At 39.7% G+C, this 14,688-nt stretch overlaps 1 protein-coding gene across 1 annotated transcript in view; it reads right to left on the reverse strand.

The window, feature by feature from the left end:
* CUNH8orf34 (chromosome unknown C8orf34 homolog) overlaps positions 1–13,417 on the reverse strand; it is a 299,403-nt gene extending 285,986 nt beyond the window's left edge. Inside the window, exons 1-2 of the mRNA XM_053661119.1 lie at positions 12,909–13,417; positions 12,368–12,587 (exon numbers count right to left, since the gene is read on the reverse strand). Coding sequence (XP_053517094.1) covers positions 12,368–12,587; positions 12,909–13,417 — 729 coding nt within the window. The remainder of the gene's footprint in view (positions 1–12,367; positions 12,588–12,908) is intronic.
* Positions 13,418–14,688: the final 1,271 nt, after the last annotated feature.

The raw sequence follows: 14,688 nt of genomic DNA on the forward strand, positions 1-14,688 counted from the left end.
TCAAGGAAGTAAATCTTAATATGCTATTTGATAGTGGGTTCTATCTTCAATGTTTTTTTTCCATAGAAGGAAAAATATATGCAAGTCAATGCTTTGTTTAATTCAAGAAATACCCACAGAGCTTTATAGCCTTCAAGAGCCTCAGACCTACATTTATATACAAGACATGATATCATATGAGGAGGAAACAAAAACACCTGGAACTTATTTATAAAAAACTGTGTATTTATTCTTACATGTTTAAAGTTTAGTCACCTTCAAAGTACTCTCCTAGATGCAATACCTCTAATCAAGACAATTTTCCCCACTGCCCAAAACAGTTTTTGAACTCATGGATTTTGATGCCTTTTAGTGCTTCTGTTGATTTTTGTTTCACCTCTTCCCCACAGGCAAGTAATTTCCCTTTGAGGATGTTTTTCATGGGGGAAGCAAAAAAAGGCCAATTGGGGTGAATAGGGAGAGTGGGGCATAGCGGTCATGCTGTTTTTGGTTAAAAACTGCTGAACACTCAGTGCAGTGTAGGCAGGTACGCCAATCATGAATCACCCATCAGGAAATGGGCAAAAGGGTTGAAAGAGTCTTCCAAAAAAAATGCACTTGAGCCATGCACAGCCTCTCACAACAACACCAGCTCCTACACGGATACAGGTGGGCTCCTAGAACACTCACCTAGCAGGTGAAGCCTGTACTACAAGGGGCCCACCCTGCAGAAGAGAACTGCAGTTTGGGGGGATTCTCCCTCATATATGAACAAATACTTAATGTCAGAAGACTGCCGATACTAACACATCTTTCAGACTGTCCTCCACTACAGAGAGGGCACAGAGAAAGGGCACAGAAAGCAGGGTGCCTATTCAGACCAGTCACGTCAGCCCACTTTTTAAACATGCAACTTGGTGCTGGAAAGGTTCCCTCTCAGCACTGGTTGAGCTGTGTCTCACTTATTTGATATGCTACATCTTCCTTTTTGTTGCTCAATGTATTTTTTAAATTTCCTTAAGATTTCTACTTTGACCAGGAGATGACTTAGGAGTGTGTTTTCCCAGTGTTTTGGATAATTTCCTGTTTCCCTCATTATTGATTTCTAGTTTGATTCCACTGTGATGGAGAAAACACTCTGCATGATTTCAGCTGAGGTTTGTTTTGCGGCTCAGAGAATGGTTCGTCTTTGTATGCATTTTGTGCCACTGAAAAAGAACGTGTATTCTGCTGGTGTTACATGGTGTGGTCTACAAATGTTGACTAGATCCTTTGAGTTCTTCGTGTTGTTTCTGACTTTCTGCCTCATTGTACCATCAATCGTCAAAGAGGGTATAGAAGTCTCCAGCTATTGTAGATTTGTCGATTTCTCTCTAGTTCCATCAGTTCCTGCTTCACAGATTTTCCAGCTCTGCTGTTCAGTGCACACTCACTTAGGGGGGCTATTTTTCTTGATGGATTGACCCAACTATTATTACATAATGTCAATTTCTGCCTCTGGTAAGTTTCCCTCCTCTCAAGTCTATTTTATCTGATGTTAACACAGTCAATCCTGCTTTCTTTTGATATCTGCCTATATTTTTCCATTGTTTTTAATTTTAGCTCACTTATTTCTTTGTATTTGAAGTGAAATTATTAGAGACAGCACAGAGTTGGGTCATGGTTTTTAATGCATTCTATCTCTGTCTTTTAATTGGTATATTTAGAGCATTTGCATTTAATGTAATTATTGGTATATTTGGGTTGAAGACTGCCACATTATTTCTTGATTTCTGTTTTTCTCTTTTGTATTTTTCTTTCTTTTTCTGTTCCTGGGAATTACCTGAACATTTTGTTTTTAATTCCATTTTGAGTTGTCTATAGTTTTTGAGAGCATCTTTGTGTGTGTGTGTGTGTGTATGTGTGCATAAGTATTTTTTGCTGTATGTATCCTGTTATACATATACAATTTATCTGCAGGTATAATAATTTTACCAGTTCAAATATAGAAACCTTATGCCCTTTGTGATTTTTACTCTTCCCTGCTTACAATACCATTGTCTGAAATAGTTCTTCTACACACATTTAAAAACACACTTGAGAATTCTTTCATTATTGGTATTTTAAAATGCCACCAATTTATGAATATGAATTTTTTACCCTTCTACTTTGCCAAATTCATTTATTAAACCTAGTAGTTTTTTGGTGGAGTCTTTATGATTTTCTATATACAATATCATGTCACCTGTGGATAATTACAGCTTTACTTCCTCCATTCCAATTTGCAAAAACAACAAAAAATAGGGTATGTAGGAATAAATTTAACCAAGGGTGAAAAAAACATGTACTGGGAAAATTATAAGACACTGAGGAAAGAAACTAAAGAAGATAAAAATAAGTGGAAGTACATATTGTGTTCATGGATAGGAAAAATTAACATCATTAAAAAGCAACCTACACATTCAATGCAATTTCTATTAAAATACCAATTATATGTCTCACAGATATACACAAATATAGAACAAATATTCCAAAAACTTATATAGAACCACAAAGGACCCTGAATAGCCTCTGCAATCTTGAGAATAAAAAATAAAGTTGGAGGTATCACATTACCTAATATCAAACTCTACTATAAGGCCATTGTAATCAAAATAGCATAGTATTGGCATCATGGAACAAAATAGTGAGCACAGAAATAAACCCATGCCTTTATGGGCAATTAATATTTAACAAAGGACCAAGAACATACAATGGGGTAAGGAGTCTCTTCAATAAATGATGTTGAGAAAATTGGACAGATACATGCAAAATAAATGAGTCTGGACCACCAACTTATCCCAGAAACCAGAATAATCAAAATGGGTTAAAGACTTCAATGTAAGTCATGAAACTATAAAAATCCTAGAAGAAAACATAGCCAGTAAAGTTTCAGACATTACTCACAGCAATATTTTCACTGATGTATCTCCTCAAGCAAGGGAAATAAAGGGAAAAATAAACAAATGAAACTACAGCAAAATTAAAACTTTTGCACAGCAAAGGAAACCATCAACAGGGAACCCACTGAATGTGAGAACATGTTGGCCAGTGATACATCTGATAAGTGGTTAATTTCCAAAATATACAAATATCTTATACAACTCAACACCAAGAAGAAAAACAACACAATTAAAAAATAGTCTAAGGACCTGAATAGACACTTCTCCAAAGAGGACATACAGACAGACAATAGATATATGAAAAGATGTTCAATGTCACTAATCATCAGAGAGAAGCAAATTAAAACCACAATGAGGTATCATCTCACACCTGTCAAAATGGCCATCATCAATAAACCAACAAACATGCTGGTGAAGATGTGGAGAAAAGGGAACCCTCATGCACTGCTGGTGGGAACGAAGACTCGTGCAGCTCTGAAGAAAACAGTATGGAGTTTCCTCAGAAAAATTAAAAATGCAAATGCCTTTTGACCCAGTGATTCCATTTCTGAGAATATGGCCAAATAAACCTGAAAAACTAATTTGAAAGAATATATTCATCCCTATGTTTACTGCAGTGTTATTTACAATAGCCAAGATCTGGAAATAGCTAAGTGCCCATCAGCAGATGAGTGGATAAAAAATTGTGGTACATTTACACAGTGGAATACTACTTGACCATAAAAAGGTAGAGAGATAGGGGGACAGAAAGAGACTGCTTTGGGTGCTGAGCACATGACACAGCATGCAGATAACGATGTTTTACTGAGTTGTACACTTGAAACAGGTATGGTTTTACAAACCAATGTCACTCCAAGCTCAATAAAAAGTGGTTAACCTATGAAATATAATAAAATTTATTTTATGTGATAAAAATCAAACTAAGTTTACAAGAGAACATTACTTTTTATAAGTCAGATATGATTTCAAGACCTGATTCTACCACTTATTCACTCAACCATCTTTATAACTCTGAGCCTCAGTTCACTCTTCTATGTAACATATGTGAATGTATGAATATAAATATAATTATAGCCACCTTCCAAGTGGTTGTGTGCATAAAATAAAATAATAAATTTAAAGCTTCACAAAAAACAAACCACAATGGACATTGATGTAGTTTTTGCTTCAACAATAAAACATAATTTAGAAAACTTGAGAGGAGAAGAGAACACTTTGTGTTTACTCATATAGTTGCTCTTCCCATGTTCTTTCTTTCTAATCCTATGAATATAGAATTCTGGGTTTTTTCATCACTAGGAAAATATTTTGTCACTTTCTTCTGACTTCCAGGATCCAATGAGAAACCTATCGTCATTCAAATTGTTTTATTTCCTTTATAGCAGCGATTTTCAACTGGTGTGCCGCAAGAATTTGCAAAACATGTAATACCTGATTACTTAGTCAGGGGCACTGACATCTTTTCCCTTAGACTGTCAAACAAAAAAAGAACAATAGCCAACACAATAGCTCTCTTGTGTGAATTAACCAAAATTATATCTATTTTTTGTCAAATTGGCAAAATACATGTTTTTGCTGTGCTGCCAAATTTTAGTAATTAGTTTATGTATGCCATGAGATGAAAACAGAGAAAACAGAAAATCATTGCTCTGTAGGTATAGAGTTGTGTTTCCTTGGTTGCTTTCAAGATATTTCTTCTCTCTGTTTTCAGAGTTAACTTTGATGCATCTTGGCATAGATTTCATGGCGGGGTGGCCTTTTTGCCATTGGGTGATAGTGAAGGTCCTGACTCTTCTCCAGGCCTCTTCAGATGTGCCCCAGTGGGCAGAGAGAGAGAGAGATGCCTCACTGCTGCCGGGTGTGGGAGGAGTACAGGCCTCCTCCCCTGACACCATAGGGGAGAACCTTGTTACCGGGAGCCCTTGTTACAACCAGCTGGAATGAAGTGGAGGCTCCCAACTGGGTTTCTTCTGACACCACCCCAGCAGGGATGTTGTCGGCCTGAGTCAGGTGCAAGGCGTCTATCAGATACATATGTTCAAAGTGGTTTCTCTGAGTCTGTGCTTTGCCCTGTTATTCTCTTAAAGATGCTTTTTGAAGAGCAAAAGCTTAATTTTAAATTAGCCTAGTTTTTTTTTATTTTTCTTTACAGTTTATAATATTTTTGTCATATTTAAGAGATATTTGCCAAACTCAAAGTGAGAAAAAATTTTATGTTCTCTTCTAGATGTAAAAAAAGTCTTATGTTTAGGTCTATAATCCATTTCAAGTTAATTTTTATATATGATTTATGAAAATTGAAGGTTTTTTTCTTGCTTATGTCTACCCCATTGTTACATAACTTGTTTTTTGCAATAATTAGCGTTTCCCTCTTCAATGACCACATATGCATGGGTTTAGATTTCTGAACTCAATCTGTTCCATGTATCTATTTTCTATTTTTACAGCTATATAGCACTATATTTTACTTGTAACTTAATGACTGTGGAACTCAGATAGTTCATGTCCTTCAACCTCTTCACAATATTGCTGTGCTATGCACAAACCAGGTAATACCTCTTCATTGATTCAGGCTGTCTCAAATCTCTGAGAAGCATTTTAGAGTTTTCAGTATTTCCCAAGTGTTTCACATTTTTGATGCCATTATAAAAGTATATTTTCCACTTTAACTCCTCTAGTTATTTAATGGAATAGAACTATAAAGTTAATTTTTGTCCATTGAACATATACCTAGTATTTTGATAAACACATTTATTAGTTCTTATATGGTACATTCCCTTGAATTTTCTCCATTAACTCAAAATTGTTAACATGTCAATTTTGTCTATTTATATCAATAAATTCAACAAAACTCCAGTCAAAATCCCAGCAGGTATTTTTTTCTGTGAAAATTGACAAAATGATTATAAAATTCATATGAATTTCACAGGACCTAGTATATATAAAGAACTCTTAAAACTCAAAACAAGAATACAAATAACCCAATTAAAAATGTGCAAAATATCTGAAAGGCCACTCTCCCAAAAATATATGGAAGGCAAGTAACCACATGAAAAAATAATCGGCAGCATCAGGCATCAGTGATATGTAAGAGAAAACCACAACACGCTACCACACATACCTATAAGGATGGCTGTTATTAAAAAGACAGGTGATACCATGTTTTGGTGAGAATGTAGGACAGATAGAACTCTTATGTGCTGTTGGTAGTAATGTAAAATTGTACATCCACTTTTCAAAAAACAATGTGGCTAAGGCCTTAAAAGGTTAAACGTACATCTACCATATGATCCAGCCATTGTACTCCAGGTAAATACACAAGAGAAATGTAAGCATAAATCCATACAAAGTGACTACTCAGCAATAAAAAGAAACATACTATTGGTACATGATATAATGTGAATGAATGCAAATAATTATGTGGAATGAAAATAGTGAGAAATATAAATGCATAATAAAGGCTACAAAAGGAAAACTGATCCATAGTGATAAAAGCATCAGTCGCTGCCTGAGGGTGGGGAGGGAGTAAGAAAGGGCAGGAAGGAGGTGTCACAAAGGGGCATCGGCACAGCAGAGGGAGGACATTCCATAGGAGGAGCCGGTCCCAGCCGAGTCCATACATTTTAAGGCAACTTCCAGGAAACTTCAGACCTTTCCCACGACACATCACTGACTGTCACTTGACCACAGAGAGGTGCAAAACAGATGCCACCACTCATAAAAGAAGTGTTCTGTCCTAAAGGAGAGTCTCTCTGCCTCAGTACCTTTTCTCATGTTTTAGCACTCTTACGCGTTTACTTTTAAATATTTTTACTGATATTTCAATAAAATTTTGAGAGGAAGGAGAGGAAAATGTATATTCTTACTTAACCAGAATTGCAAATTTTCTTTACTCAGAACCTTAGCTTATTATTTATTGGTTTCCATGTATAAACCACTAATAGAATTCTTAACTACATTTACATAATTTCATGTTAAAGAAACCAAATGGGTGGGTGAGTGTGTAAATACTCATTTCCTAAAGGCTCTTTATTTTTATCTTAAATATTTTTTATTTTGAAATAATTTAAAACCTACAGAAAGAGCACACAAACGGCACAAAATTCCATGTACCGTTCATGCAGAGACCTTGCTCCCATGTCACTAACTTTCCCGACAGCGTCCTTCATGGCAGAAGTGTGGGCTCTAGGACCCTAGTCCACACTGAGTTGTCGTGTCCTTTCATTCTGAGACTTCCCTTGCCTTTCATGACCTTACCATGTTTGAAAACTCTGGGAACATAAAATTTCCCCATTGAGTTTATCAAATATTTTCTTGTTCTTCAAATCAGGCCATGGTGATTGGCAGGAATATTAGAGAAGCAAGGCTGTTTTAACCGCATCCTGTCAGGGGGCACAAAGAGGTGGTCTGACTTATTATTTAGGTAAAGGAGTGTCTGCCAGGTTTCTTCACTTCGAAGTTACTTTTTCCCTTGTAATGAACAACTATTTTGTGAAAAGATACTAGAGATGATGTAACACCTCATTCCTCATACAATTTTCACCCATTTGTTTAAGCATCAATTAACGTTTCTTGACTGAATTATTAAGATGATTGCCAAGTAGTGATTTTCTAATTCCATCATCCTTTCTATTTTTATTCATTGGCATTCTACTTATGATAGAGCTTTTTCTTCTCTATATAAATTGAACACGTTCATGTATCTCATTATTACCCCTGTGCAGTAAAATATTCCTGCATTATACAGTTAAGATAATCTGTTACTATCATTTTTAATTTTTATTCTTAAATTGTCCCAGATTTAGTTAATAAGAGCTTCTTCAAGCTGGTTTCTATGTCTTCTGACATGTACCTATTTTTCTTTGGCCGCTTTCTTACTTTCTGGCATAATAAGATTTTCCAGGTTCATCTTGTACTTTCCCAGCTGCAAGGCTGAAATCAACAATTTCTCTAAGGGTACCTGGTTCCACTTAACAGAGAATGGCATTTACAACCCGAAATACGGTCACTAAGAATGCTCCCTGCTATGGAGGTGCTGCTAATCCTCACAGTAAGGCAGAGTAAGGGAAATGTATACATTTATGCATATTTTAATACACACAAATCTATACTTATTTCTGTTACATCTATATCTATTTCTATTATTAAAAGTCACAAAATCACATTAATACCTCCAATTTCATTCCAGCACCTCAAGGTTCATTCTACCTTTTTTCCTTTTTATATCTGTGATTCTCATCTCCACCACTGAGGGAGTTGGCTTGCATTTTTTTTTTCAGTATATTTACTTATTTTCTCAACACTCCTCTACTCGAGTGTAACAAATCTGATTCTGCTGGGTGACTATCCGATACTCTCCAAGCCAGTGGTTTTCAGGGTTACAGATGTGGCTGAAAAGTGTGGGGCTAGGTACCTGCAAAAAGCAACTTGTGCAGCACCAAGTGCATGAACGATGCAGGCTATGAGTGACCACACCCTTGACACAAGTCCACCTCATGACGTACGCCAAATTCGTGAGCACCAATTCAGACCACGTGGTCAGAGGTCCTTTGAGCTAAACAAAGAAGGTGATAAAGTGCTTCCATTCTACTTGGAGTGGGTCAGACCACACCTGGAGAAATGTAGTGAATTTGGTTGGCCACATATTCAGTACCCATAGACCTAAAAATCCTATGGAGATTTAATGAAGACCTTATTACTCAGCTGTTTAATAGTTTAGGATTTTACATTTTTGTGAGTACACTTGGGCCTGAACCAAGATATATCACTGCCCTGAACACGCTTACTACCAATAATTTTCAAATAATTACTCTATTTTTTCATGGAAATGGGAAACACTAAAATTGTATACTTCTGTATGTTGAAACTAAACTCATTGTGATACTCCACAGCAAATAATCTCTTGGGAACTAAGTTAAATTGCTTACAATATAAGCAAATAAATCACTAATCACTTGATCCTAATAAAAGGCTATATGCCAGTTAATTGTTCCGTTTCAGAATTTCTGACTGCCAAATTCTTTGACTGTTTTGTAGCTGGCCTTAGGGTTTGAGATGTCTTGTGTTTACACCATACATCTTGCCTATCTATGTTGCAAAAACACTCTCCTTTGGTGGGAGCCAAACCATGTCACAGTTAAGGAGCCACGTGTGGAAATTCGTAGGAAATAAGCTTATAGTGCTAATTTACTGAAGCAGTGTCAAGCATACCTTATAGATTGATACCCAGGTTGGCCGACTTGTCAGCCCTGAGTAAGCCCACAGAACACTGAAAGTGTTACATCTTTATAAAAATATATTAAAAATATCAAAGAGTTGTGGAATTAAGTCGCCACTACCATTTTTACCCCACATCGTCTTATTACCTGATTAAAATACCATTACCCGAGACTCCAGTGCAGGGATTTCTAGGCATGGTTCTACAACGCCTCAAAACATCTTAAATCACATTTAAAGGTAGTATAAATTTATACTATTAAATCACCTGGAAACAAGATTCATTTCAAGTAGTTTTGAAACACCGTATTGTGTAGAGCACTTTATAAGCTTCTTAAATGATAAAATGTTAGAAACAAATAAAGTAAGGCCCTGGCTGGTATGGCTCAGTGGACTGAGTGCTGGCCTGAGAACCAAAGGTTCACCAGTTCGATCCCCAGTCCGGGAACATGCCAGGGCACGTGCACACGAGAGGCAACCACACACTGATGTGTCTCTCCCTCTCTTCCTCCCTCCCTTCCCTTCCCTCTGAAAATAAATGAATAAAATCTTTTTTAAAAGTAAAAATAATAATAATTGTTAAAAAAAGAAAAACTAAGTAAGAAATAAACTAAATAACAACTAAGTAAGTAAGATATATGTGTGAAAAAACAGGATACAAGTATTTTCAAGAATAGTATGATACCTTTGCTATGTTTTCAAGTAACATTCATGTGCTCTCTTTAAAGTACCTCACTCCAAAATGTTTTTAAACATTCTTAATTTTAAAATCGACAAAGGGGACAATGTCAGGTCTTACAGATTTTCAAAACTAAAGAAAACTGATGTTACCACCTCCAGCACCTCAGCACGTGCACACAAAAAAATCACAACAGTGAATAAAACTTGGAGACACCTACCCCTTCCAATGTGTGATTGACAAAAGGCAATTTTTAGCTTATGTCACTGTCTCTATAATGTGACCCAGGAATTAAATATGGAATAATCATCTGTGCCTCTTCTTTGGATCCCTGGCTCCTCCTCTGACTTCCTGAGCAGGTGTTTTGTTTGTTTTATTTTTTGTTTGTTTGTTATTGTCCCGGGCAGTCCTTACATGAACCAGTGACCAAAGTGTGGGGGCTTTGAGAAGAACGGTAGAGCAACGAGATCCTTTTCACACCAGGTACACTGTTTTCCAGCATGAGAAGGGAAAGGCAGCCACAAGCCAGTGAGATTTTCCAATTTTGTGAAGTATGTATAATTCTAGTCTCCAAACCAAGGCTCTATACAAAGGTCAAAAGTATTGTATTAGGGCCTGCTTTTGTTAAAAGAGAACTTGTCTATTTTCTCCCTTCAATTATTTAAAGTCCACACCTTAAAAATTAACTACTCATCACTGCTTGTGGGGAGATATGCAGTATGTCACCAAAGAAATCAATAAAATACAAAGCATGTAATTTTGTCATTGTTTGTTTGTTGTTTAGTGAGGAGGTCTAACAATTTTATGGGAAAATTTTGACATCACTTAAAATTCATCAGTGCAGGACTAGCTGGTAAGCATTTTCTTGAAATGAGAACTTGATAAATATAAAGATTTATATATTTATATAAACATAAATAGATTTATTTCCTAATTATGCAGAAGGTTTGCATGCATTCCAAACTCTATCATCACTTGAAGAGACTTTTCAGAATTTTAAAATGTTAAATGAAACTACCATCTATTAAAAACATTTCATTTATGCTACCTGTACTTTATTTTCTAAGAGAGTAGAAACCCTCTAAACATAAATATTTATTTTATGTTTCTTTTGATGCAATTAATACACTGTGCTACAAAAGGTAAGGCTTCTACTTCTAAAAATATACCTATAGCACTACCTGTATTTTCCAAATATTTCACCAACAGTAAAGAAAAGAACTCCAGTAGCTCCGGCAATTCTACATCGGTTTTGGATATGGACTTCCTCTGCTAACACGTTCAGCAGAAACAAGAATCAAGACACACACCATAGGATGTTAGGACTCTAACAACAGTGAGTTTCTGTAGAAACTATGGTCCTGTCGTTCAAGACAGAAAGTTGCAGTTGAGCGGGAAAACCTAAGAAATCAAGCAGTCTTGGATATTTCAAACCCGTGCTCCCCAGATAAAAGATGTACCTGGTCTCCCGTCCTTGTCACCCCCTCCCTTTTTGTACTGGGGCATTAGTTCTCCTGTTCTCTCTGTGGTGCTCACCCTCTTGAATCCTAGAGAAGCTTCTCTATTCTCAGTCTCTCCCCACAGCCCAGCATCAGCCTTACTCTGAGGCCAGGAACATGGAACCCCCAAGAGTGGCCACAACTGTTTTGGGGGAGGAGGGCTAGGGATGGTATCTGGACCCTCCCAAACCCCCTAGTCCTGCCCTAGGGGGCCCATTTGGGAGTCTGGACCTGGAGGAGAAGGGACCAGGGGCGTCACCCCTGCTGGCCTCAGCATCTGCCCAGCATCCCAACAACCAGTGGGACGTCTGACCCCCGCCAGGTTTCTCTTTCCCATTCTCATTTTCTTGAGTCCTCCTGTTCTTCCTTTTTCCTGCTGTATTTTTGTCATCAATTCTTTTTGGCAAGGGAGCACAGCAGAGCTACGTCTCCTTCCCATAAATACTCGTATGCTTTTCCTGAACCGTTCTCCTCCCCTTTCTCCCTCTCACCCAGGTGGGGTCTGCAGTGCAAAGGACTCTCCTCTCATCCGGACACAGATGTCAGCATCTCAGTTTGACCATTTCATTCAACACGCCGGCTCCTACCGAAGCCCACTCCTTACCAGTTCCACTTTCTCTCTGTTAACCATGTTGCTCTCCACTGCTAAGCACCTCCTCCACCTTTTCGGGTTATACTACTGCCCACATTTTTAAAAAATCCAATATGCAAGACAGTGTGAATTCTAGTAAGAGTGTGTGTGTGTGTGTGTGTGTGTGTGTGTGTGTGTGTGCGCCATCCCTCTCAGTCTGTCAGGGTCTTGGGCATGTGGCTTCTAGGTGCTGCTGGACAGTCGGACGGCTCAAACTTCCACGGCCAGGCTGAGACTGGACCCTGCCGAGCGCACCTGTCTGCGCCCAGGTAACCAAGAAAGTGCTGTACAGGCTGGGTTCCAGGACACCTGGCCCCGAAAAGGGCAATAGCAGCGACCAGGAGCGACAGGGGTGCCCCTCCTGCTCCGCTGTTCTCTATCCCTCCTTCCCTCCAGCATGTTCTGCTTTCCTCTGGGCACCCCTTCCTCCACATCACCTTACCTCAAACAGGGGACCGATCTTGTTCTTCTCCAGGTAAGCCTGGATCCGGGACTGCTGATACGACGCCATGGAGAGACAGCAGGGGCCGGCGCCGAGTGCGGGCAGAACGCGCCTCTGCTGGGGGCCCACCCACCTTCTCCCTGGACTGGGGCGGGGACAGGAGCTAGCAAGCTTGGGCTCCCCAAGCCTGGAGGGGCTCGGCCTGGGCTGTGGGCGTGGGCTGCAGCCACCGGAGCCACAAGCGTGGGGCTCTGAGAGCCGGAAACCCCGCACAGCACCGGCACCGCCAACTCAGACAACTCGAAGATGTGGGGGGGAACTCATTCATCGCGCTCTCCTGCTGCACCCGCCCCCACTGCTCTCCCTCCCCGCAGCGCTGGCTCCGGAGCTGGCGCTGGGGAATTGGAGCCTCGGTGCCTCGCTCCTCTGGGCAGCAGCAGCAGGGATCAGGGCTTGGGAGGCTAGCCGGGAGCTGCTGCTCCGCCCAGAGCGGCACCTGGGGGCGCCCTCCAAGGACAGGGGCCTCGGGGCTCCAACTCACTCGCTGGAGCGTGTGTACGAGTGTAGAGTGCGTGTGCCCCTCTCGCAGGTTACAACAACAAACAACCTGGGCTTATCCCCAGCTTGTGCTCTCCCTGCCCGCTGCTCCCTAGCGACAGCTCCGCTCAAAAAGCCAATGGTTAAGGGGCTTCTTTCAAAGTGCTTATAAATCTGGTGCTTGTTGGCTACTCTTCGACAGCTGCAAATACAGTTCTCAAGGGGGTCGTCCCCACCGCCCCATCGGAACCTCTGGTGCCACCTCCTGCTCTGCCTACAGTGGTTCGGGGTCCGAGAAGGACAGAGTTGGGAGAAGGTTCGTGGGTCTGAGGGTTTGCCATGAAAATGAAGTTGCCTTCTCTTGGAAAATCTGTCTTGGCTTGGAGCAAGGCTTCTGTAGGCTGAGAACTCAGCAGAAAACTCCCAAAGGTGGGGAGCAACTCCACCTTTTGACTGAAGAAGAGACAAAAGCAAGCCAGCCCCCACTTCCAAGTCTGCCTTCTTAATCCACATATAATTATGTCCAACTATAATTATATATCTACATCTCAGATGCTACCCTATTCTACTTAACAATGATCCTTCTAGATATTCCATCAACTCCTCAAATTTAGCCAATACCCTTCTTACTGTGGAGGGATTTTCAAGTTGAAGACTTACAAACAGGGAAATTTCTTCACAGAGCTCTCTTTCTTGTGGAAAAAACCATTGAGGTTTCCAATGACAAGTTTCCTGGCTCCTACCCATGACATGCTACCAAAATAAAAACACTTGTATTGGTAAATACGAAGGTTTAGCATAAAGGGAATAACTGGTCTCAAAGCAGACTGCAACTACACAGATTTCTTTTTCTTCACTGTGTTCTGGATTTCTGTAATTTACCATTTTTTATTACTGTCAGTGTTTTTTCATCTGTATTTTAAATCAGTGGTCCCCAACATTTGTGGCGCCAGGCATCAGGAACAGCATGGGGTGCAGGACAGGAGGAGAGCTCCAGCAGCAAGGCCAGGACACTCCCCCCCCTGCCCACTGCTCACTGCTGCTGTGGGGCCTGGTGCCTAACCGGCCACTGACGGGTGTGGGGACCCCTGTTTTAAATGATACACTCATGTGGAAATGTGCAATACTTCAGGTAAGAATGTAATATCTAAGAAAGTAATGTTAATTCCCCTTAAATAATTCAGATAAGAAATTGGCTAGGATCCCTAAGAGCTTAACTATCACTGGTGGAGGTGTGACTTGGAGTGGGAAGATGCCCAGGTTATTACCTTGACAATCAGACTCACTGATCTGCCCAGGACGAGTTCGATCAAGTAGCAGTGAGGTGCCCAGACTGTTACAGGCTTTTCCACTGTGGATCAAAGATGTACTTTATACTTTTTAAACATGTTCAGGACAAATTACATATACAGAGTGAATATAAACACTTTTCGTTGCTACAAGGTACAGGGTAGAGCCATCTATGACCCAGATGAAAAGTCGAGTATTTCTGATGTCACATAGTACTGCAGAATCAGAGTGGTACGTCTCTGAAATCAAGGGCTGGCATCCTCTAGGACGCATTAGAAAGGTACTTTTCTAAGTCAGATAATTAACGAACTTATTTAGTTTTTACCATGCTCCAGGCACTGCCCCTAAGGCCCTGAATAGAAAAGAGAAAGCTTCACTGGCAAGAGGCTTATGTATTAAAAGGAGAATCATGAAGATATATAGCTTTGTATATGTTAATATACTGAATGGCCCTGGCTGGGTTGCTCAGTATGGTTGGAGTATCATCCTGTGCC

The sequence above is a fragment of the Artibeus jamaicensis genome, unplaced genomic scaffold, assembly GCF_021234435.1.
Source record: "Artibeus jamaicensis isolate MK-2021 breed Jamaican fruit bat unplaced genomic scaffold, CSHL_Jam_final scaffold_916, whole genome shotgun sequence".
Lineage (NCBI taxonomy): Eukaryota > Metazoa > Chordata > Mammalia > Chiroptera > Phyllostomidae > Artibeus > Artibeus jamaicensis.